The 26,171-nt window shown below is 40.4% G+C and overlaps 1 protein-coding gene across 4 annotated transcripts in view; it reads left to right on the forward strand.

Annotated features, from left to right (window-relative positions):
• Nucleotides 1-4,007: 4,007 nt before the first annotated feature.
• USP14 (ubiquitin specific peptidase 14) overlaps nucleotides 4,008-26,171 on the forward strand; it is a 56,688-nt gene continuing 34,524 nt past the window's right edge. The window contains exons 1-5 of one of the 4 annotated variants that reach the window (XM_045378026.3): nucleotides 4,008-4,253; nucleotides 8,729-8,874; nucleotides 12,373-12,405; nucleotides 24,477-24,581; nucleotides 25,765-25,868. In XM_045378026.3, coding sequence (XP_045233961.1) covers nucleotides 8,791-8,874; nucleotides 12,373-12,405; nucleotides 24,477-24,581; nucleotides 25,765-25,868 — 326 coding nt within the window. In that variant the 5' untranslated portion in view covers nucleotides 4,008-4,253; nucleotides 8,729-8,790. The remainder of the gene's footprint in view (nucleotides 4,254-8,728; nucleotides 8,875-12,372; nucleotides 12,406-24,476; nucleotides 24,582-25,764; nucleotides 25,869-26,171) is intronic. The other 3 variants (XM_005587070.5, XM_074022750.1, XM_005587071.5) reach the window with 3 other exon arrangements.

The following is a 26,171-nucleotide window of genomic DNA, read 5'->3' on the forward strand; positions in this document are numbered from 1 at the left end:
GAGGCCGGTGGATCACCTGAGGTCAGGAGTTCGAGAGCAGCCTGGCCAACATGGCAAAACCCTGTCTCTACTAAAATACAAAAATTAGCCGGCGTGGTGGTCCGTGCCCGTAATCCCAGCTAGTTGGGAGGCTGAGGCATGAGAATCGCTTGAACCCAGGAGGCGGAGACTGCAGTAAGCTGAGATGGTGCCACTGCACTCCAGTCTGGGTGAAAAAGTGAGACTCCGTCTGAAAAAAAAAAAAAAAAAAGAATTCACCCTCAGAGCCTCTAGGAATGCAGTCCTGCCAACACCTTAATGTTAAGACCAGTCTCAGACTTCTGACCACCTGAACTGTAAGATCATAAACTTACAATAAACTTATGTTGTTTTAAGCCACTAGGTTTGTAATAATTAATTACAGCACTCATGGGAAACTAAAACGGCCATAATAACACATAATACTATTTGACACGAAGGAGTGATTGTACAAGAAGGCTTTCAGTTTATGTAAAAAAGCATTAAATGGAAACTTTAAAGTTGGACAGGATTTCCCATGGCCAGATGAGGAAGGAGGGTGCATTCTAAGCAATAAATTGTAGGTAATTCACCTAGTGAAAACATTTCTGATATTTGGTCATTTTTTATAGAAGTTACCCATCCATTAAACACATGGAGGGCAGGGCTTAGCAATGTGTGTCATGGTGACGAGGTTGCTGTCATCTACAACTCTCTCTGACGTCTAGGAAGGCCAGCTGTGCAAATTTTTTTTTTATGCTTCCTTTCAGTTGCTAGCATGGTTCCACCTCCTCACTCTGCCCCCATCTGTCTTAAGTTTAGGTCTGCAGATTTTCAAAGAGGCTGGAAGAAGCTAATGGTACCAAAGGGACCAAAACTTGGTCTACAAGATTCCCTGGTCACCTACAGAATGAATAAACTTCAGATAGGTAACTTTCACATCCAGTTCTCACAGCATCAGGTAATTCCTGAGTGCCTACCAGATAGCCACAATTCCTGTTTATAGTGTACTTGGGGGGAATACAGACATTAAAAAAATAGAAGTGTGATGAATTACTAAAGAAAAAGCTGGCCGGACATGGTGGCTCATGCCTGTAATCCCAGCAGTTTGGGAGGCCAAGGTGAGCGGATCGCTTGAGGCCAGGAGTTTGAGACCAGCCTGGTCCACATGGCAGAAACCCCATCTCTACAGAAAGCACAAAAATTAGTCAGGCATGGTGGTACACGCCTATAATCCTGCTCCTTGGGAGACTGAGGCATGAGGATCACTTGAGCCTGGGAGGTGGAGGCTGCAGTGAGCCATGATTGCTCACTACTCTCCAGCTTGGGTGACACAGCAACACTCTGTCTCAAAAAGAAAAAGGAAAAGAAAAAGAAAAAGAAAAAGAAAAAAAAAGAAAAAGAAAAAGAAAAAAAAAGAAAAAGAAAAAAAGAAAAAAAAAGCACAAGTTGCAATGTGAGTGTAGTAGAGAGGATGATGATTTGCCTCTGAATCTTTCAATCTTTAGGCCTCCTTTACTGTCAACTTCAACAAAGGGCAGCACAGATTTTTCCACAGATGATCTATACATTTTTATTTATTTTATTTTTATTTTTATTTTTTTTGAGATAGAGTCTTGCTCTGTCACCCAGGCTGGAGTGTAGTGATGCATCTTGGCTATTGGAACCTCTGCCTCCCAGGTTCAAGCCACCCTCCCATCTCATCACAGCCTCCCGAATAGCTGGGACTACAGGCATGCACCACCATGCCTGGCTAAGTTTTAAATTTTTTGTAGAAATGGGGGTCTCACGTCATTGCCCAGGCTGGTCTGGAACTCCTGAGCTCAAACAATCCACCTGCCTCGGCCTCCCAAAGTGCTGGGATGACAGGCGTAAGCCATGGTGCCTGGCCAATCTATGCAATACATTTTTAAATATATATGTTATAGAAATATATTACTGAATATTAAAAAAATAGAAAATAAAGCTATCCATAGGCTACTATTCTAGCATACCCTGCAAAATCCCTTTGAAGTTTTACTGTGTAATATAAAATAGGTATCATTTATTGCAACCATGTGCAATGCACTGTGCTAAGAATCTTCTATACATAATCTTATTTAGTCCTTGTAACAATTCTGTGATGTAGATATTATACCGTTTTCTCCATTTTACATGCACAACTTGAAGATATTGCTAGTTTAGTTCCAGACCACTGCAATATTGCTAATATTGTAATAAAGTGAGTCACACAAAGTTTTTGGTTTCCCAGTGCATATAAAAGTTATGTTTCTACTATACTGCAGTCTATTTAGTGTCAAGGCTGGGTACAGTTGCTCATGCCTGAAATCCCAGCACTTTGGGAGGCCTAGGTGGGCAGATTGCTTGAGACCAGGAGTTCAACACCAGCCAGGGCAACATGGCGAAATCCCGTCTTTACAAAACATACAAAAAAAATTAGCCATGTGTGGTGGCGCACGCCTGTAGTCCCAGCTACTCAGGAGGTTGAGGTGAGAGGATAGCTTGAGCTGGGAGGTTGAGGCTGCAGTGAGCCGTAACTGCGCCACTGCACTCCAGCCTGGGTGACAGAGTGAGACCCTGTCTCAAAACAAACAAAACTTTACTGCTAAAAAATGCTAAGGATCATCTGAGCTGTCAGTGAATCGTCATCTTTTTGCTGGCAGAGGGTCTTGCCTTAATGTTAATGGTTGCTGACTGATCAGAGTGGTGGATGCTCAAGTTTGGGGTAGCTGTGGCAATTTCTTAAAATAAGACAATGAAATCTGCCACATGGATTGACTCTTCCTTTCATGAGAGTTTTCCCTGTGACATGCAGTGCTGTTTAGCATTTTACCCACAAAAGAACTTTCAGATTTGAATTTCTTTCAAAATTAGAGTCAATCCTGTCAAACCCTGCTTCTGTTTTATCAACAGTTCCGTAGTTTATGGAATATTCTAAATCCTTTGTTGTCAATCAACAGTGTTCACAGCATCTTCACCAGGAGTAGTTTCCATCTCAAGAAACCACTTTCTTTGCTGATCCATAAGAAGCAACTCCTTGCCCATTAAAGCTTTGTCTTGAGATTGCAGCAATTCAGTCACATCTGCGGGCTCCACTTCTAATTCTCGTTCTCTTGCTATTTCCACATCTGCAGTTGTGTCCTCAACTCAAGCCTTGAACCCTTGTGGGAAAAGACTTGTTGCCAGAGCAGTCAGAATACACAAAACATTGGAGTTTGCTGTTTTACATGGGGGTGGTTAGTAGCACCCCAAAACAATCTGATGTTACCATGTAACATCAAAGATCCCTAATCATAGACCACTGGAACAGATATAATAGTATTAAAAAAGTTAAAGTATTGTGAGAATTATCAAAATGTGACACAGAGACACAAAGTGAGTACATGCTGTTAGAAAAAAAGAACTGACAGACTTGCTAACCCAGGGTTGCCACGAGCCTTCAATTTATTAAAAACAAAAACAAAAACAAAACCTCAGTAAAATGAGGTGTGGGTGAATAACAAGAAAACTGAGGTTTGCAGACATCATACAGCTAGCTAGTAACAGCTGGGATTCAAAACACCTCTGACTTTACAACCACTAATTTTATTTATTTTATTTTGAGGCAGGGTATCGCTCTGTCGCCCAGGCTGGAGTGCAGTGGCACGATCACAGCTCACTGCAGCCTCGACCTCCTGGGCTCAAGCGATTCTCCCGCCTCAGCCTCAGACAGCAAGTGGGATACCAAGTTCCCACTTCATCTGCCGCAGGGCTGGGCCGCGCCAAGACCACGTGGCCAGTGGGCGCAGAGCGGTGGGCAGCAGTGCGCAGGCGCGCACCTGCTGCTGTGGCTGGGGCCCAGAGCCCGTCCCTCCCTCGCTCCCTCCTTGCTTCCCGCCACCCCTCCACCGCCTTCCCCCTCCTCCCTCCTCTCGCCACCTCCAGGCCCCGCCCCGCCCCTGCCGCCCTGTCTCCTCCCTGCAGTCGCTTCGGAGCTGCACGGGTGTTCTGCGTGTTGCTGCGTCATCGCCAGTGGCCGGTTTGAATGAGGCTCTCGTCGCACCGAAGCCGCCGCCACCACCGCGCCTCCGCCTCGGCCGCCGCCGCAGCTGCTTCTGGTCTCTGTCTCTTCGCCGCCCTTGTCAGGCCCAGCCCTCCTGCGCCGCCGCCTCCCGCCGCGCCCCGCCATGCCGCTCTACTCCGGTGAGCCCCGTCCTGGCCTCGCGCGCAGTACACGGGGCCGGCGCTAGGCCTCCGCGTAGGCCTGGCCTGCACTGGTGGGCGCCGGGCATGGGCCGGGAGGGGTCGGGGTGGGGTGCGCGGGGCCGGCGGTGCGGAGACAACCCTGGCACCTACCCCTCTCCCGGCTGGGTTGGAGCCCTGCGTGGCGGGGGAGCGCGGTCCCCGGATGGATGGGGGGAGTGGAGATGGGGAAGCCTCTCAAAGTCGTGACTCTGCAGAATAGTTTCTGACGCTGCCCTGGTGTGCGGTGAAAGTGAGGGTGTGTCCTGAGGCGCTGGGCACCAGGCTGGAGGTGCAGGGCGATTCCTTTGGGCTTCTCAGTGGTCGCCGTGGAAGGGAGCGGGGAAGAAGGGGAGGGATGGAGGGACCCGGGACGGAAGGTGAGCCTTCATCCTTCTTGGGGTTGCCAGGCGGCGTTCGCCGCCCTTCGCCCTTCTCTTGCCCCTTGCCTTTGTTCGACCGCCCCTTTGGTACCAGTTTTAGTTTTGTCCCGAGGCAGATTGTAAACCTTTTTGCTTCGTTTTCGTTTCATCAGACGTTGCATTGCATTTCTCTATCCGAAACATGGTGTGAGCTTTCGGAAGTAGATGAATACACATATCCCCGGGGTGTCATTTCTTGATTGGCGTTTGACAAGGGCTTGTGTTGTTTGCTTGCTGACAGTCCAAGGTACTGGCCAGGGATCACTTTTACTTAGAGAATGGACCTTGCTGCTCCCTAGCCTTATTCAAAATGGCACCTAAAATATGTGTGGTGTCTCCAATTGGCTGTAGATGTGTGATTCATTGACCATCCCTATTTATTCTGTCACAGTTCCTTTATTGAAGATTCAGCATTTACAAAGCATGATACGAATAAGAGTATTGTTTGATCTCAAGGTGGATTCTTGATGGTCTAGAATCTTTAATCGACTTCTTAATGATTGCCCAACCCTTTTCTAAAGCCATAACAACAGTAGAATGACTCTTGAAATATTCTAATACCTAAATACACCAGTAGGTTCACACACTTAAAACCCCTATATGTTTCCTCAAAAAATGCCAGCGCTGACCAAAGTTTCTTCTTTAAAATGTGAACTTTATCTTAAATATTTAATCAGATCTTTTCCTCATCCCTCAAATGAGGGAACTCGAGTAGATTTCTAAGGTCCCTTCCTTTGACCTCTCCATATCGATAATCTGTATTTTGAGGGTCAGCAAAAAGCTCTATATTAAAATGAAGAGAACATTTTAAGTACTATTTCATAAGATTTAGTAGAAAATTAAGTATGTAGGCTTGGCGCAGTGGCTCACGCCTGTAATCCCAGCTCTTTGGGAGGCCCGAGGTGGGCGGATCACTTGAGGTCAGGAGTTCGAGACCAGCCTGGCCAACATGTTGAAACCCCGTCTCTACTAAAAATACAAAAATCAGCCGGGAGTGGTGGCGGGCGCCTGTAATCCCAACTACTTGGGAGGCTGAGGCAGGAGAATCGCTTGAAACCGTGAGGCGGAGGTTGTAGTGAGCCAAGATCGCACCATTGCACTTCAGCCTGGGTGAAAAAAAGCGAAACTGCATCTCGAGAAAAGAAAAAAATTACGTATCTAGATTATTAAATGGTTAAAGATAAGTGCAATTAAAAATTAAAGCCAGGGGCCGTCGTGTGTGCCTTTAATCCCAGCTACTCGGGAAGCTGAGTTGGGAGGATCACTTGAGCCAAGGAGTTAGAGGGTGCTGTGGTCTGTGATCACACCACTGCACTCCAGCCTGGGTGACAGAGCAAGACCCCCGTCTCTAAAAATAAACACACACCTGTGCCTCTTACACAGTTAGGGTTTTGTACATATTGCTTTGTTTTAATTTTCAACATAATCCTGTGATACTGGTATAATTCCTCTTGTAAGCATAAGCAAAACGTTTTAAGTAACTTGCTCATGGCAATAGCGCAATAAATTTCAGGTAGTTTCCTCTCCTTTACTTCTAGTACTGTTTTGGTTTAATCGTGTAGCATCTTTAGCTTGTACTATTGTAATATGCTTCTAGTTTATTTCAGTGATTACAGTGTGCCCTCTTCAAGCCCGATTTCTCTGCTTATGACAGCCTTTCAGGAATTACACGTTGCCTACAATATAAAGCCTTTATGTGTTTTATTTTATTTTATTTTTTTATTTTTTGAGACTGAGTTTTGCTCTTGTTGCCCAGTGTGGGGTGCAATGGTGCAATCTTGGCTCACTGCAACCTCCACCTCCTGGTTTCAAGCGATTCTCCTGCCTCAGCCTCGCGAGTAGCTGGAATTACAGGTGTCTGCCACGTTGCCTAGCTAATTTTTGTATTTTTAGTAGAAACAAGGTTTCACCGTATTGGCCAGGCTGGTCTCGAACCCCTGACCTCAGGTGATCCACTCGCCTCAGCCTCCCAAAGTTCTGGGATTACAGGCATGAACCACCGTGCCTGGCCTCTTTATATATGTTTTAGGATGACTTATCTTCCATAACTTGATCCTTAGCCAGCTTCCAGTTTCATCTACTGCTGCTTTCCCTTTTCTCTGGTAATCAATTACTTACATCTTAGAACTTACCATGCTGCTTTATGCTGTGGAATATTTTCCTTCTTTTCTGGGAATACTTCTGTTCTCTCCTAGTCTCTAACACCTAATCTTTTCTTTGAGATTCAGAATTGATAGTGATAACTCAGAAGTTAATACTTCATCCAGGAAATCTTTCCTCATTTATGAAGCATTCCACTTTGTTGCTGTAGCCTTTATAATACTTATATTGTTAATTACTCCCCCCCACCCCGCCCTTATTAGGCTGTAAGTTTGTGGAGAGTCTTCCCAGTGTTTTGTACTGGGCTTGTCATTAAATGAATGCTCAACATATTCATTGAACTGATGATAGAATTGGGATTTGGTGTCTGGATGAGGTTTTCAAATTCTGATTTCAGGAGTTAGAAAGCAGTTAACAGTTGTGAGATTCTTATTTCTGAAAAGTTATAAAGTTTTCAGTGGAACTAATATATATCTTTGGGTTTTAAAAAATTTATTTCAAAAGTTAGCTATGTTATGAGGCTGATTGAAATTTTTTATTTTGGTAAAATGTATGTAATAAAGTCTACCATTTTAATGGTTTTTACGTGTGCAGTTCTATAGCATTAAGTATATTCACACTTTTTTACAACTATTACCTTCGTCCACATCCTCTGGCAAACACCATTCTCTTTTTGTGTGTATGCGTTTGACCACTTTAGGTATCTCACATAACCGGAATCATCCATGTTGTAGCATGTGTAAGAGTTTCTTTCCTTTTTAAGGTTGAATAATATTGCATTGTATGTATATACCACATTTTCTTTGTCCATTAATCTGTTGACGGACACTTGAGTTGCTCCCACTTTTTTTGGCTGTTGTGAATAATGCTGCTGTAGACATGGGTGTACAAGTATCTGTTTGAGTCCTTGCTTCCCGATCTTCAGGGTGTACCCAGAAATGAAATTGCTGGATCATATGGTAATTCTGTGTTTACTTTTATTCCCACCAGAGGTATACAAGTGTTCCAGTTTCTCCACATCTTTGCTAACGCTTGTTACTTTCTGTTAAAATTTGAAAAGAATAGCCATTCTAATGGCTGTGAAGTGGGATTTCTATATATTTTTAAATGCTTTAGATATGTCTCTGGATTTTTTCTTAATCGAGCACCTCTTGTTCAGAAATGACACTTTTCAATTCTCCCACATTTCTTATGACTCAGATTCTGTATTCCTTAAGTTGTTCTAGATGTGCTTTATTCTCCCAGGAATTTTTTTCTTCTCTTAAACTATCTAACCTTTTTCTCTCTCTTCTTTTCCAATGCTGTGTGCTGATATGAATGATTCTTCAATTAAACACATTGTGGGGGCTGCAAAACTTACCATTTTGGGAAATGTTTCAATACGATCATATTGTTGGAGTAGGATTCAGAAGACTTGGGAGTTTATTAACCAATTTTTTTTGACATTAGCAAATCAATCTACTTCTCTGAAGTCTCAGTTTCTTTTTTTTTTTTTGAGACTGGAGTCTCGCTCTGTCGCCCAGGCTGGAGTGCAGTGGCACGATCTTGGCTCACTGCAACCTCCGCCTACCAGGTTCAAGCGATTCTCCTGCCTCAGCCTCCCGAGTAGCTGGGATTACAGGCGCCTGCCACCACACCCGGCTAATTTTTGTATTTTTATTAGAGACAGGCTGGTCTCGAACTCCTGACCTTGTGATCTGCCCGCCTCAGCCTCCCAAAGTACTGGGATTACAGGCGTGAGCCACCACTCCCAGCCCACTGAAGTCTCAGTTTCTTTAACTATGAAATGAGAAGTTAGGTTTGATCCAGTGAAATTTTATTCAGCACCTACTGCATGCATGCTGCTCTTGATTAGGTAGGCATTATGGGCATAGACAGATGAATGACATACTTTGACTCTTGATAACTGCCTAATTGGTGATCTTCTAAGGGTCTGTAATTCTTTTCTTGTTATTTTTTAATTTAAAAAATTGTGATTTTGTTTGCAGTTACTGTAAAATGGGGAAAGGAGAAATTTGAAGGTGTAGAATTGAATACTGATGAACCTCCAATGGTGTTCAAGGCTCAGCTGTTTGCGTTGACTGGAGTCCAGCCTGCCAGACAGAAAGTTATGGTGAAAGGAGGAACTCTAAAGGTAAAATGTAGTCCAAATTTTCATCACGTTACTATTATTGTATACTTTTTGAAAAATAACACTGGAAAATGTATTTAATTTTAATGTAGCATTTGAAGTACTTTTTTATATGATGAGAATATGTCATCTATGGGGTTTAAACTGTCTTATGCATGTTAGAGTAAGGGAGAAACATTGTAGCTGTTTCACAACACTATACTGTATTATAAAAACATCCTTTTAAAACTCTTTTTACTTTTATTTATTTTTAACTTTTAGGTTCTGAGGTACATGTGCAGGTTTGTTATATAGGTAAACCTGTGTTACAGGGTTTTGATATACAGATTTCATCACCCGGGTACTAAGCATAGTACCTGACAGGTAGTTGTTTTTTTTTAAGATCCTCTTCCTCCCACTCTCCACCCTCAAGTAAGCTCCAGTGTCTATTGTTCCTCTCTATGTGTCTATGTGTTCTCACTATTTAGCTCCCACTTAAAATTAGAACATGCGGTTTGCTTTTCTGTTCCTGCATTAGTTTACTAAGGAACTAACAGGTAATGATCTCCAGCTCCATCCATGTTGCTGCAAAGGACATGACTTTGTTCTAAAAGCATCATTTAAATTTTATTTTAAAATGTATTGTATTACCAGATACCTCTGTGGGTCAGAAGAGTGGAATACTTTACAGTTATCTGTATTGTGTGAATTTTTTTTCCTATGAGGATGTATTAAAAGTATTAGTTTTATTTTGTTTAGACTAAAATGAAATCAATTAATATTTCCTTAGTAATTTTCTGCGATGAGGTTGGAAAATTTTATCTCAGCTTAAACATATGGAACAATACAGATAGGTTTGTTTTCTTAAAAAACTATTACAGAATGTAATTTTGTACATGCATTTGTATGTTGAAATTCAAAGCACTTCAGCATTTTTACCAAAGCCCTGGTTCTGGAAAACAGTTCGTTTTTTTTTTTTTTTGGCCTTTATTGCATCCTACCCATTAATGAAGAGCCGTTTTTTTCTTTTTTTCTTTTTCTTTTTTTTTGAGACGAGTCTTGCTCTGTTGCCCACGCTGGAGTGCAGTGGCGCTGTCGTGGCTCACTGCAACCTCTGCCTCCTGGGTTCAAACGATTCTCCTGCCTCAGCCTCCTGAGTAGCTGGAATTACAGGTGTCCACCACCATGCCCGGCTAATTTTTGTATTTTTAGTAGAGATGGGGTTTCACCATGTTGGCCAGTCTGGTCTTGAACTCCTGACCTCAAGTGATCTGCCCACCTCGGCCTCCCAGAGTGCTGGGATTACAGGCGTGAGCCGCCGCACCTGGTCCCCTTTTTCCATAACAGTAATTATTACCTAACTCCTACCTGGAGATGGGAGGAAAAAAATTCTGTTTAAAAAGAGAATAAACCTAATTTTTTTCTTTACTTCCTTTGGAATGATCACAGTGACCACAGTTAAGAATCCATCCTTGCCAGCATCACTGATGAAGGACTGAAGAAAAGACAAGAAGATATCTATTATTATTATTATTATTATTATTTTTGAGATTGAGTCTCCCTCTGTCACTCAGGTGCTGGAGTGCAGTGGCGCCATCTCAACTCATTACAACCACCGCCTCCTGGGCTCAAGTGATTGTCCTGCCTCAGTCTCCTGAATAGCTGGGATTACAGGTCACCGCCACCACCCCTGGCTAATGTTTGTATTTTTGGTAGAGACAGTGTTTCACCATGTTGGCGATGGTCTCCTGACCTCAAGTGATCTGCCCGCCTCGGGCCTCCCAAAGTGCTGGGATTACAGGCGTGAGCCACCACACCCGGCCTCTGTTGTTTTTAATAATATAAGTATAGTTTTAAAAAATACTTTCTTCAAGGGTTAGATAAAATGCTAGAGATCTGTAGTTAACTTTAAAGACAAAGACTGGCTACCCCCTCAGGGCAGTAAAACACATGTTGGAGGAAAATAACTTTGTTTACCTCTGAAGGTACAGTATGAACCTTTGGCCTTTAGTGAACTTCATAGCCTAATTCGTGCTGAACACTGTACTAGTGGTATGCTGTCAGGAGTTATAGAAGTATGCAAATTAAATGAAACTGTGACTGCTAATAGTTACCATTTATTGAGTACTTATTCTGTGTCAGGCTTTTATTCTATTTTCTTTAATTTTCAGCTATATGTTGTCCATATCTTATAAATCAGGAAATTTTATAAATGAGTGTCAAAGAGGTTTAAGTAACATAGTAAGGCACCAAATGAGCTTATGATTTATAAATCAAGCAGATCTGTGTTCCATTCCCAGCTTTGTGTGACCTTGGGTGAGTGATCTTAGAGGGCATTTATAGTTATCATTCGTTATCTCTAGCGGTCATAGTCCTTAAATTGAGAAGGGCCTGTAGGAAGTTACTGTTCCATTTTAAAGCAGATAGAGGATATAATTAGTGGCACCAATGAAGGGTAGACAAGCATATTGAATACCCAGTACTTTCTATAAAAGGGAGTAATATGGAATCGACTTTATCCTATGAGGGGAAAGGCCTAGCTGCAGTAAGTTAAAATATTACTCTGGACTAATCATGCATTTAAAAAAATATATTGATCTTTATTTAACATATTGAAGGGAAAGTAATTGCTTTATAGATGTGAAATTTAGCACTTGAGAAACATTTGTGGTTATGCAAGTACTAGTAAGATTTAGTTTGCCTTGGGTAGTCTGGTTTATTCTAGCATTTGTATTCTTCTGAGTCTCCTGGTTTTGATGGTAAATTATAGAGTCACCTTAATTACATTAACTCTTCATTCTTGCCATGTAAGCTAGTTATTTATTAGCTCTGCTGGTTCCAAACACCCAAAAAATAGGATCTATCATCTGTCATTAGTCAAGTGTATTTTAGTACTTGCTAAAAGTATTTTTTTTTATACTTATGTGTTTTTTAGTATTTGATGCTGTAAAGGTTACTGCCTTTTATATTGTGTTACCTTATGCAGTTGAAGCAAATTATTTGAAACCCTGGCTTTAGGACCGCTTGTGTTTAAAGAAATTTTTTTTTTTTTTTTTTTTTTTTTTTTTTTTTTTTTTTTTTTTTGAGATGGAGCCTTGCTCTGTTGCCCAGGCTGGAGTGCAGTGGTGAGATCTCGGCTCACTGTAAGCTCTGCCTCCTGGGTTCAAGCAGTTATCTTGCCTCAGCCTCCCGAGTAGCTGGAATTACAGGTGTGCACCACCATGCCCAACTACTTTTTGTATTTTTAGTAGAGATGGAGTTTCTCTATATTGGTCAGGCTGGTTTCGAACTCCTGACCACAGGTGATCTGCCTGCCTTGGCCTCCCAAAGTGCTGGGATTACAGGCGTGAGCCACCGTGCCTCGCCAAAAAAAATTTTTTTTTTATTGCTGTAATTTTAAATAAAATCTGCATACAGGATAAATTTTATTCTGTTTTGAAGTAGATTAAAATAAATTGATTATTAGATTATGTTCTGCTTGTACAGAAGTGGTTAAATGTCTTTTGTTTGTCTTTGAAACAGGATGATGATTGGGGAAACATCAAAATAAAAAATGTAAGTATTATCTTATGGATGTTTATTATAATGCGGTAACCTCATTATGATACCAAAATAAATTCCAGATGACTTTTTTTCACATGTATATCCAGTTGTTCCAGCACTATCTGTTGAAAATACTTGCCTTTTCCCATTGACTTGTGTTGGGCTCTTTCTTGAAAACTAGTTACAGGTTTATTTTTGGTTTTTGTTTCATTGATCTAGTAGATTAGAGTTACACTAGTACCAAATGGTTTTGATTACTAAAGCTTTATAATAAAAGTCTTGAAAAAAAAATTAGCTGGGTGTGGTGGTGCACACCTGTAATCCTAGCTACTCGGGAGGCTGAGGCAGGAGGCAGGAGAATCGCTTGAACCTGGGAGGCGGAGATTGCAGTGAGCCGAGATCATGCCACTGCACTCCAGCCTGGCAATGGAGCGAGACTGTCTCCAAAAAAAAAAGAGTCTTGGAATAAGGTAGTATACATTCTTATGCTCTGCAACTTTCTCCTCTTTGAGATTTTGTTTGAGATTACATTGAATCTGTAGCTCAATTTGGGGAGAATAAACATCTTAACAATATTGCATATTAAAATCCTTGAATATGATGTACTTCCTTATTTGTTTGAGTCTCTGTTTTCTCTTAGCAGTGTTGTAGTTTTTAAATATAGAGATTTTGCATGAGTGTTTTTTTTTTGGGGGGGGACAGGGCCTCACTGTCATGTATGCTGGAGCACAGTGGCATGGTCACAGCTTGCTGCAGCTTCAAACTCCCAGGCTCAAGCAGTCCTTCCATCTCAACCTTCTGAGTAGCTGGGACCACAGGCATGTGTTACCATGCCCAGTTAATTAATTAATTTTAATTGTTTTTTGTAGAGATGGGGGTGTCACTATGTTTCTCAGGCTGGTCTTAAACTCCAGGGCTCAAGTGATCTTCCTGCCTTGGCCTCCCAGAGTGCTGGGATTAACAGGTGTGAGTCACTGTGCCCAGCCCTTGCATGACTTCTCTTAAATTATTGGAACTTAACGTTTGTTCACTGCTTAAAATGATATTAAAAAATTGTTTCCAGCATTCATGGCTAGAATGTAAAAATACAATTGATTTTTCTTTTTTGTTTTTTTTTGAGACAGGGTCTCACTCTTGTTGCCCAGGCTGGAGTGCAGTGGCGCGATCTCAGCTCACTGCAACCTCTGCCTCCCAGGTTAAAGCAGTTCTCCTGCCTCAGCTGGGATTACAGGCACCCACCACCATGCCCGGCTAATTTTTGTATTTTTAGTAGAGATGGAGTTTCACCACATTGGCCAGGCTGGTCTCAAACTCCTGACCTCAGGTGATCCGCCCATCTTAGCCTCCCAAAGTGCTAGGATTACAGGCGTGAGCCACTGCGCCCGGCCAAAATACAATTGATTTTTCTAAGTTTATTTTCATTCTGGGTTCTTGTAAGCAATTTACTTACTAATTCCAGTTGTGTTTTGGGCAGATTCCATTGGGTTTTCTGTGTACATAAACATGTTATCTGCAAATAATGACAGTTTTATTTCTCCCTTTTCAATATTCATGACTGTCAGTTTTCTTAAACTTTATTGACATATAATTGATAAACAGATGACTTCTTTTATTTATTTTTTTTGAGACAAAGTCTTGCTTTGTCGCCCAGGCTGGGGTGCAGTGGTGTGATCTTGGCTCACTGCATTATCTGCCTCCCTCGGTTCATGTGATTCTCCTGCCTCAGCCTCCCGAATTGCTGGGATTACAGACGCCTACCACCACGCTCGGCTAATTTTTGTATTTTGGTTTCGCCATGTTGGCCAGGGTGGTCTCGAACTTCTGACCTCAAGTGATCCTCATGCCTTGATCTCTGTGCCAGGCTTTGTCCTACTTTTTGATAGGATTTCTAATACAGTGTTAATAGAAAGTGAGAAGAGTGGCTGAGGGTGGTGGCTCACGCCTGTAATCCCAGCACTTTGGGAGGCCGAGGCGGGTGGATCACGAGGTCAGGAGATCGAGACCATCCTGGCTAACACGGTGAAAACCTGTCTCTACTGAAAAAAAAAAAAACAATTAGCGAGGCGTGGTGGCGGGCACCTGTAGTTCCAGCTACTCAGGAGGCTGAGGCAGGAGAATGGCGTGAACCAGGAGGCGGAGCTTGCAGTGAGCCGAGATCATGCCACTGCATTCCAGCCTGGGCAACAGAGCAAGACTCCATCTCAAAAAAAAAAAAAAAAAAGTGATGAGAGTGGACATCTTGTCTGGGTGTGGTAGCTCAAGCCTGTAATCCCAGCACTTTGGGAGGCCAAGGAGGGTGGATCACTTAAGGTCAGGAGTTCGAGACCAGCCTGGCCAACATGGTGAAACCCCGTCTCTACTAAAAATACAAAAATTAGCCGAGCGTCATGGTGCGCGCCTGTAGTCTCAGCTAGTCAGGAGGCTGAGGTAGGAGAATTGCTTGGCCTCAGGAGGCGGAAGTTGCAGTCAGCTGAGATCACACCACTACACTCCAGCCTGGACAACAGAGCGAGACTCCACCTCAAAAAAAAAAGGAACAAAATGAGTGGACATCTTGTCTTATTGTAGTTCACTACAACTTAAAATTATGAAAGACTATTAAATTTTGTTAAGTGCTTTTTCTGTTTGTTAAAATGATTGTGTGATTTTTTTTCTTTTGGTAATGTGGTTATTCTCACTGATTTTTAACTTAAACCTTGGGATATGCAGTTCTCAAATTTCTTGGTATTGTTACCCTTTTGCTCTCTTAAATATTATGATTGACCCCAGAGTTTCATATAAAGGCACACCTTATTCTTTGTGCTTCACAGATAATTGTGATTTTTATAAATTGAAGGCTTGTGGCCATCTTGCGTCGAGCAAGTTTGTAGGCATCATTTTTCCAGCAGCCTATGTTCACTTCATGTCTCTTTGTCACATTTTGGTGATTCTTGCAATATTTGAAACATTTTCATTACTCTCACGTCAAGTATGTTGATCTTTGATGTTACTTTTGTAATTGTTTTGGGGTGTCATGAATCACACCTGTAAGATGGCAAACTTAATCGGTAAATGTGTGTTCTGACAGCCTCACTGACCCGCAATTCCTTCTTCCCTCTCCTCAGGCTTCCCTATTCCCTGAGACAAGGCAGTATTGAAATTAGGCCAGTTAATAACCCTATAATGGCCTCTAAGTGTTCAAGAGAAAGGAAGAGTTTCATGTTTCTTACTTTCCACAGAAAGCTAGAAATGATTAAGCTTAGAGAGGAAGGCCTGTGTAAAGCCAAGATAGGCCAAAAGCTAGGCATTTTGCACCAGTTAACCAAGTTGTGAATACAAAGGTCCAGTTTTCAAAGGAAATTTATAATTTAAAAGATAAAGTTCTTGAAGTGTTACTGCAATGAACACACAAGTGATAAAGCAAAGCAGCCTTATTGCTGATGTGAAGAAAGTTTAAGTGGTGTGGATAGAAGATCAAACTAGCCACATTTCCTTAAGTCAAAGCCTAACCAGAGGAAGACCCTAATTCTCTTTAATTCTGTGAAGGCTGAGAGAGGTGAGGAAGCTACATTATCCTCATCAGACTAACACAGGAACAGAAAACCGAACACTGTATGTTGTCACTTATAAGTGGGAGCTGAACAATGAGAATACATGGAGACAGGGAGGAGAACAGCACACACTGGGGCCTGTCAGGCAGTGGGATGTGGGGAGAGCATCAGGATAAATAGCTAATGCATGCTGGGCTTAATACCTAGGTGATGGGTTGATAGGTACAGCAAACCGCTATGACACATGTTTACCTGTGTAACAAACCTGCACATCCTGGACATGTACCCAGAAACTTAAAAAAATATATATATATATATGAGATACATAATTTGAAGCTAGCAGAAGTTGGTTCACAAGGTTTAAAGAAAGAAGCAATCTCTGTAACATAAAAATGCAAGGTGAAGCAGTAAGTGGTGATGGAGAAGCTGCAGTAAGTTATCCAGAAGATCTAGCTAAGATTGCTGATGAAGGTGGCTACACTATACAGCAGATTTTCAATGTGGATGGAACAGCCTGATATTGGAAAAAGATGCTGTCTAAGCCTTTCATAGCTAGAGAGGAGAAGTCAGTGCCTGGGTTCAAAGGCCAGCCTGACTGTCTTGTTAGAGTCTTATGCAGCTGGTGACTTTAAGTTGAAGCCAATGCTCACTTACCATTCCACAAACTGTGGATCTCTTAAGAATGATGCTAAATCTACTCTGCTTGTGCTCTGTATATGGAACAACAAAGCCCAGATGCCAGCACATCTGTTTACAGTATGGAGTAGTGAATATTTTAAGGCCACCATTGAGACTTACTGCTCAGAAAGATTCCTTTCAAAATATTACTGCTCATTGACAATGCATCTAGTCACTCAAGAGCTTTGAGAGAGATAAACGAGATGAATGTTGTTTTCATGTGTGCTAACACAACAACTATTCTGCAGCCCGTGGATCAGGGAGTAATTTCTACTTTCAAATCTTATTATTTAAGAGATACATTTTGTAAGGCTAAAGTTCCCCTATAAAGTTATTTCTCCATGAATCTGGGCAAAATCAAAAACTTTCTGGAAAGGATTCACCATTCTTGATGCCATTAGGAACATTCATGGAAGGAAGTTAAAATGTCAGTATTACCAGAAGTTTGAAAGAAGCTGATTCTAACCCTTGTTGGATGACTTTGAGGAGTTCAAAACTTGAGTTGAGGATATAACTGCCCATGTGGTGGAAATAGGAAGAAAACCAGAATTACAAGTGCCCAGGCACGGTGGCTCACTACTATAATCCCAGCACTTTGGGAGTCTGGGATAGGAGGAGAGCTTCAGGCTGGGAGTTCGAGACCAGCCTGGGCAACACAGTGAGACCCTGTCTTTACAAAAAATAAAATTAGTTGGGCATGATGGTATATACCTGTAGTCCTAACTACTCTGGAGACTGAGGCAGTAGGATCACTTAAGCTTAGGAGTTTGAGGTTACAGTGATCTATGATTGTGACACTACACTTCAATCTGAGTGACAGAGCGAGACCCTGTGTCTAAAAAACAAAAAAGAATAAAAAAATGGAGCTTGAAATTGTGACTGAATTGCCACAATCTCATGATGCAACTTGAACAGTTGAGGAGGTAACTTACGGATGTGCAAAGAAAGTAATTTATTGAGAGACTCTACTCCTCGTGAAGAAGCTGTGAATGTTGTTGAAACGACAACAAAGGATTTAAAATATTACACAGGCTTACTTGATAAAGCAGCAGCAGGAATTGAGAGGATTGACTCCAGTTTTGAAAGAAGTCCTACTGTGAATAAAATGCTGTTAAACAGCACCGCAAGCTACAGAGAACTCTTTCATGAAGGAAGTCAGTCAGTGCGGCAGGTTTTATTGTCTCATTTTAGGCAATTACCCAGGATTCAGGAACCAGTGCTGTCATCAGTCAGTAGCCATCAACTTGGAAACAAGACCCCCCGCCCTGCAAGAAGATGATTAACTGAAGGCTCAGATGATTGTCAGCTTTTTTTTAAGCAATAAATTATTTTAAAATTAAGATGTGTGCATTCTTTTTTAGACATAATGCTTTTGCATAGTTTACAGACTGATATAAACATGACGTTTGTATGCACTGGGGAAAAATTTTTGAGCGACTTGCTTTATTGTGAGATTTGCTTTCTCATGCTCTGGAACCCAAACTGCAATATCTTCAAGGTATCCCTGTGTTTTAATCTATGTAATACTGTTTTGTTGGATAAAAGGTAATTTTATCAAAGTCAGTTTATCACATTTTTTACTGATTTGAACTATGTTGTAAGAAATCTTCGCCTGTGTCAAGTTTACAAGATTTTTTTTTTCCTGTTTTATTTTAAAACTTAATAAGTTTTAGCTGTTACATTTAGATATCTTTTTTTTTTTTTTGAGATGGAGTCTTGCTCTGTCACCTAGGCTGGAGTGCAGTGGCACGATCTCGGCTCACTGCAAGCTCCGCCTCCTGGTTCACGCCATTCTCCTGCCTCAGCCTCCCAAGTAGCTGGGACTACAGGCGCCTGCCGCCACACCCGGCTAATTTTTTCTAGTTTTAGTAGAGATGGGGTTTCACCGTGTTAGCTAGGATGGTGTCGAACTCCTTACCTCGTGATCCGCCTGCCTCGGCCTCCCAAAGTGCTGGGATTACAGGAGTGAGCCACCATGCCCGGCTTATATTGTCTGTTTTTTTTTTTTTTTGAGACTTGTTGCCCAGGCTGGAGTGCAATGGCGCTATCTCGGCTCACTGCAACCTCTGCCTCCCAGGTTCAAGCAATTTTCCTGCCTCAGCCTCTCGAGTAGCTAGGATTACAGGTGTGCACCATCACACCCAGCTAATTGTTTGTATTTTTTTTAGTAGAGATGGGGTTTCTCCATGTTGGTCAGGCTGGTCTTGAACTCCTGACCTCAGGTGGTCCGCCCGCCTCAGCCTCCCAAAGTGCTGGGATTAGAAGTGTGAGCCACCGCACCCGGCCTATTGTCTGTTTTGAGTAAATTCTTGTGTTTGCTGTTAAGCAGTGGTTGAGGTTATTTTTTTCACATGAATATTTAGTTTAGTGAGCAACATTTGTTGAAAAGACTATTGTTTTCCATTCTTCCTCGGTGCCTTTGTTGAAAATCAGTTGACCATAAACGTACGGGTTTATTTCTGGATTCTGTTTTCTTCCATTGATTTTTATATGTACCTTTACACCAGTACCCACTCCCTGCTGTTTTGATTCTTCAGGCCTTGAAATCAGGTTGTCTAAGTTTTCCAGTTGTTTTTCTTTTTTAAAGTTGTGTTGGCTATTCTGGGATCTTTGTATGTCTCTTGCATATTTTTAGATTCAGCTTGTCATTTTCTCCCTAAGAGCCTGCTGTGATTTTTATTGGAATTGCATTGAATGGGTATGTCAGTCTGGGACATCTCAGTATTGAGTCTTCTAATTCACAAACATGGTAAACCTTTCCTTTATTTAGATCTTAACATTTCTCACAACAGTGTTCAATGTTGGGACTTACACATATTTTGTTCCACATATTGTTAAGTATTTCATGGTTTGTTTTTTTTTTTTTTTGTTTGTTTGTTTGTTTTGAGACAGTCTTGCTCTGATGCCCAGGCTGGAGGGCAGTGGCGTGATCTCAGCTCACTGCAGACTCCGCCTCCTGGGTTCAAGTGATTCTCCTTCCTTAGCTTTCTGAGTAGCTGGGATTACAGGCACCCGCCACCACGCCTGACTAATTTTTGTATTTTTAGTAGAGACGGGGTTTCACCATGTTGGCCAGGCTGGTCTCAAACTCCTGATCCGCCCGCCTCAGCCTCCACAAGTGCTGGGATTATAGGCATAAGCCACTGCATCCGGCTTATTTCGTGGTTTTTAATGTTATCATAAGTGGTACTTTTTTTTTTTTTTTTAGACGAGGTCTTGCTTTGTCGCATGGGCTGGAGTGCAGTGGCTCATAGCTCACTGTGGCCTTGAATTCTTGGGCTCAAGGGGTTCTCCCACCTCACCCTCCTGAGTAGCTGGGACTACAGGCATGGGCCATTGTGCTTGGCTAAGTTTTTGTTTTTGTTTTTGAGACAGAGTCCTACTCTGTTGCCCAGGCTGAAGTGCAGTGACGTGATCATGGCTCACTGTAGCCTCTGCCTCCCAGGTTCAAGCAGTTCTCGTGTCTCAGCCTTCTGAGTAGCTGGGACTACAGGAATGTGCCATTATGCCAGGCTAATTTTTGTGTTTTTAGTAGAGATGGGGTTTTGCTGTGTTGACCAGGCTGGTCTCGAACTCCTAGCCTCAAGTAATCCTCCTGCCTTGGCCTCCCAAAGTGCTGGGATTACAAGTGTGAGCCACTGCACCCAGCTGTGGTATTTTTGAAATGTCATTTTCCAATTGCTTGCTAGTATATAAAAATAAAGTTAATTTTTATAATTGACTTTGTATGCTCTGACTTTATTTCATGTATTACTTTCTTAGGATATTGTAGGTATACATGTCGTCTTCAAATAAGGACAATTTTATTTCTTCCTTTTTAATCTTTGTGCATTTTGTTTCTCTTTTTTTCTTTATTGCAATGCTTAAGACTTTAAACAGTGCTGAGTAGAAGTGGTTGATAGTGGACATCATTGCCTTTTTCCTGACCTTAGGGGAAAAGCCTCCATCGTGGCTGGAGGTAGTTTATAGAAGCTCATCATCAGGTTCAGGAACTCTGCTTCTAGTTTGCTGAGAGGTTTCGTCATGAATGGAAGTCGAATTTTGTCATTTTGTTAAATGCCTTTTCTATATCATTTCTTCCTCTCATTTAATCCATTAATGTAAACTACACCGACTTCTGAGTATTAAATAGAACTTATATTCTTGGGATAAACCCCACTTGTACATTATATATTGCTAGATTCTATTTGCTTATCTTTTGTTAAGGTTTTTAGTGTCTCTTTTCATAAGAGGTAATGGTTTATAGTTTTCTTGTGTTCTTTTTTTATCTGGTTTTGCTATCAATGTAATGTTGGTCTTATACAATGAGTTAGGAAGCGTCCCTTCTCTTCTGAGTTTGTATTTTTTCTTTTTTATTTCTGCTGCCACTCCACTGGGGTATTTTTTCTTTAAATGTTGCCTAAAATTCTCTAGTGAAGCCTAGATTCACTAAAATTCTCTTGTGAAGCCTAGTTCACTAGACTTCGTCTGGGTTTGGAGTTTTCTTTGTAGGAAGACTTTAAGAATTTAGCGTCTTTGATAAATGTAGGACTATTTTTTTATGTTTTCTTTCATATCAGCTTGATAATCAGTATTTTTGAAGGAATTGGTTCATTTAATTTAATTTGTTGAATTGATTGTCGTACTCTAATGTTATTATCCTTTAATTCTAGAATGTGTAGTGCCGTTTTCGAAAACTCTCTAGTATGGGCAAATTATGATTTGTCTGTTTCCTTTATCATCAAGCCAGAGTTTTATCACTTTCATTGATGGTTTCCCCACCAAAAAAAAAAATCTTTAGCCTGTTCATTTATTACTTTGTTAATTTTTTCTCTTTGCTAATTTTTTCTCTTTGCTTTCTTTCTACTTTGGTTTTAGTTTTTTTTAATTTTGAAATTTTAATTTTAATTTTGAATTTTTATATAATCATATTTTGTTGAATGAAATGCTAAAACCCAGGCAAATGATAGTGACTTTTTTTGTTTGTTTTAGAAATGGGATCTTGCTATGTTGCTTAGGCTGGCCTTGAGCTGCTAAGCAGTCTTCCCATCTTAACCTTCCGATTACCTTGGACTGCAGGTGTGCGCCACCACACGTGGCTTGGTTTTAATTTTTACTTTTTCTTTTTTTGAGACAAGGTCTCGCTCTGTCGCCCAGGCTGGAGTGCAGTGGCTCGATCTTGGCTCAACACAAGCTCCTGGGTTTACGCGATTCTCCTGCCTCAGCCTCCCAAGTAGCTGGGACTACAGGTGCCTGCCACCATGCCCGGCTAATTTTTTGTATTTTTAGTAGAGATGGGGTTTCACCATGTTAGCCAGATGGTCTCCATCTCCTGACCTCATGATCCGCCTGTCTCGGCCTCCCAAAGTACTGGGATTACAGGCGTGAGCCACCACGCCCAGCCTATTTTTACTTTTTCTAGCTTAAGGTAGAAGCTTACCTAGTTCTTTAATTTTAAGCCTTTTTTTTTTTTTTAAAATCTCTTTTGCCCATTTTTGTCGTATGTATTTGCTTTTTCTTATAGATTTGCTTTTTTGAGTGCTTAGTATATATGGTGTAGTTTTTCCCCTAGTTTATTGTTTTCAAATGTTTTATACATTTTTAAGATTTGTGTAGCTAGTTACATCAGTCTTTTTAATATTTATGTCACTTTTAGAAAATCTTCCAACAATGCATGAGTTTTTGGATTCACTTGCATTCTTTTATGAATATTAATTTTTTTACATTTAAATCTTTACCTTTAATTCATTATGATTGTGGTATGGTATGAAGTGGAGAGCTGATAGTATGTTTTTTCTAAATTATACAGTTTTTCTCAATGTTTTTCATTATATAATCCCTTTTCCCAATAATTTTTAAGGGCATTGTTTTAGTCTCTATTCTTTTTCAGAAATTTCTTAGCTATTATCATGGGTATAAATTTGCTGCATGAATGAATCATTTTGCAAGGTTTTATAAAGGAATTTCATTAAGTTTATATAACTGTAATTGCATCTTTATAGTAATTTTTCAAGTACAAAACTTGTCATGTCTTTCAATTTACTTAGGTGCTTTTTTTCTATCCTTAAGTAAAGCTTTATTCTCTTATTAAAGTATTACATTTTTCTTGTTATGTTTATTCTTAGATATATGTTGGCATTTCTTCTATTGTGTTTTCCAACTGGTTATTGCTAGTATATTCTTTAAATAGTTGGCTCCTGAGACAGTTGTCTTTGGAAAAAGATTCTTAGCCTGGTAGGGTGGCTTATGCCTGCAATCTCAGCACTTTGGGAGATGGGGGGATCACTTGAGGCCAGAAGTTTGAGGCTACAGTGACCTGTAATTGTGCCACTGCACTCCTGCCTGGGTGACAGAGTGAGTCCCTGTCTCTAAAAAAAAAAAAAAAAAAAAAAAATTCTGTAGTGATGGCTTAGTACTGCTTTACTGCTTTGTAATGATATTATAAGATGTCTATGTAGAAATAAAAGGTGATAGAATAAAGGTCTTTAGATTTAATTGTAGGTATTCTTAACTGAATTTGTTGGCCTTACTAATTTCCTAATTTTAATCATCATCTGGATATTTTTAGTCTTCTGGCTATCATTTTCCCTCCCTGTTTTTTGTTTTTGTTTTTGTTTTTTTTTTAAACCTCCACTTCTGGTCCTACCTTTTTCTTTGTCTCATGTGTTCGTGCCTTCCAATTAAGATATTGAGTAAGAGAGTAAGGTGTTGTTCATATTTTAAGATTATGAGCTTTACAATGACAGTGTCTTCCTTGTCCTTCTATTGATTGTATGGAGTGTTTGCGTATGTATTCAATAAAAGTATTTACTTAGGTTAATGTGTAGAATTATATAATTGGATATTTTGAACAAATTTACTCTGTATTTGGTTTGATATTTTTCAGTAATGGAGAATTTAATGCTCTAAAAATATTTGTTTTTAAATGTAAACAATCACTACAGTTACACAACAGACACAGAAAGAATTTTATTAGTGTTTGTTTGTTTGTTTTGTTTTTTGAGACAGGGTCTCACTCTGTCACCCAGGCTGGAATGCAAGTGGTGAGATCACAGCTCACCGCAGCCTCAACCTCCCAGGCTCTAGTGATCCTCCTACCTTAGCCCCCAAGTAGCTGGGATTACAGGCACGCACCCCTATACCCAGCTAATACTGGTATTTTTTGTAGAGACGGGGTTTCGCCGTGTTGCCCAGGCTAGTCTTGAATGGGACTCAAACCATCCACCAGCCTCGGCCTCCCAAAGTGCTAGGATTACAGGCATGAGCAACTATGCCTGGTCTGAATTTTATTAGTTGTTAGTTTGTTATGGAGAGAGGTGATGCCACTAAATGTTAATAATCATTTGAGAAATTCCCTCTGCTACAATATTCTAAACACTATTAGGTGTTTTTATGGCAATATTTGTTTTTTCCTTCAGCTTTATTTAGGTACAATTTATATAGAGTAAAATTCATCTGTGTTTGATGTACAGTTTGATGACTTTGGGCAATTCTGTATTGTCACGTAACCACCACCACAATCACGATTTAGAAGTTTCATCACTAAGAAGTTTCTTTACACCTTTGCCTTGGCCTCAAACAGCCACCCCAGGGCTTTTTTACTTGTTTTAAACAATACAGTGATTTTTTATAGTGTATTTACAGAGTTGTGCAGCCTTCACCACAATCTAATTTTAGAACATTTCTATTACCCCAGAAAGAAACTTGTACCAATTTAAAGCCACTCCCTCTTCCCACCTCCAGTCCTAGGCAGCAACTAATCTACTTTCTGTAGATTTACTTTTTTTGGCAAATAGAATTATGTAATATGTGTTCTTTTGTGCCTGGCTTCTTTTGTTTGACATAAACATTACCAACTTTTAAGGATTTTCATGAAATAACTTTTTTTAAAAACAGGGAATGACTCTACTAATGATGGGGTCAGCAGATGCTCTTCCAGAAGAACCCTCAGCCAAAACTGTCTTCGTAGAAGACATGACAGAAGAACAGTTAGCATCTGCTGTAAGACACGCCAGATTTTATATGTTTGATACTACTTTTTGAAGGACCATTATTACAGTGTCTTTCAGAAAGTAGTATCTAAATGTCTTGAAGACTTAATCATTAATACCAAGATAGATGTTTTTATCTGTAAATAAGAGTTTTATTATTTTTAATTAGATTAAGGGAGTCCTTCTGTGGTTAAATAATGCACAGTTAGGGTTGTTTTTGGTATTGTACACCTTACTACTGGTTTTCAGACTTCCAAGTGAATTTATTTAGGCTTAACTTGTATATATTTAGCTAATATCTGTAATATGTTTCTGGCAGATAGTACTATATAAGTGTTTACTATTTATGAGAAAACAGGGTCAAAGAGTAGTTTAAATGCTGGGATATTTAAATTTTTTAAATCCTTCATGTGGAAAATATATACATTTTATCCTGAATAAATGCAAAATCAGTTTAGAAACTGGCCAACACATGTGTCAAATTTTTTTTTAACACCTTGCATTTATTGAGTGCCATTCATTCATTTTCTTGTTTTTTTTTTTTTTTTTTTTTTCCCTTGAGATGGGGTCTTGCTCTGTCACCCTGGCTGTTGTGCAGTGGTATGATCGTAGCTCACTACAACCTCAACTTCCTGGGCTTAAGTGATCCTCCCACCTCAGCCTCCTGAGTAGCGAAAATTGTAGGCGTGCACCACCATGCCCAGCAAATTAAAAAAAAAATTTTTTTTTTTTTTGGTAGAGACAGGGTCTTGCTGTGTTGCCTAGGATGACCTTGAACTTCTGACCTCAAGCTATCCTTCCACCTCAGCCTTCCAAAGTGCTAGGATTACAGGCATGAGCCACTGTACCCAACCTTTTATTTTGCTTTTTGTTTTGAAGTGTTTCTATGCATGTTTTGCCTGTTCTCTTCTCCTGATAAACCTGCCAAAAAGGCAAGACTGGTATGATTATTCTCTTATTTTTAAGAAGGAAACTAAAACATAATATGATGGCCAGCATGATCCAAGTAAACATTTTTTGGGGGGGAGAAATAAAACTGTTTCTTTAGAGTGAAGGCAGAATATAAATTGGTAGAAGCTAGTAAATGGTACTTGATTCAAAATGAGAATTTTAGTGATTTATATATGTCATGTCATTTTGCAAAAATGGTTTAATGATTTAATCCTTTTTTTTTTTTTTTTTTTTTAAACTAGATGGAGTTACCATGTGGATTGACAAACCTTGGTAACACTTGTTACATGAATGCCACAGTTCAGTGTATTCGTTCTGTGCCTGAACTCAAAGATGCCCTTAAAAGGTAAGGCTGCAGTCTTTTTTGGGTAAGGGATGTTCACATTTGGGTGAGTAGTATTGTTTTGTTTTGTTTTCTTTAGCATCTTAATGAGATATAATTAATTTATTATACAATTCACCATTTTAAAATGTTTAATGATTTTTACAGTATTCACAAGTTTGTGCAACCATCACCACAATCAATTTTAGGACATTTTCCACCTCCCCCAAAAGAAGTGTCATACTCACTGGCAGTCACTCGTTATACCCTTTCACCCACCTCTAGCCTTAGCCAAACATTAATCTACTTTCTGTCATAGATTTGCTT

The sequence above is a fragment of the Macaca fascicularis genome, chromosome 18 (assembly GCF_037993035.2).
Source record: "Macaca fascicularis isolate 582-1 chromosome 18, T2T-MFA8v1.1".
NCBI lineage: Eukaryota > Metazoa > Chordata > Mammalia > Primates > Cercopithecidae > Macaca > Macaca fascicularis.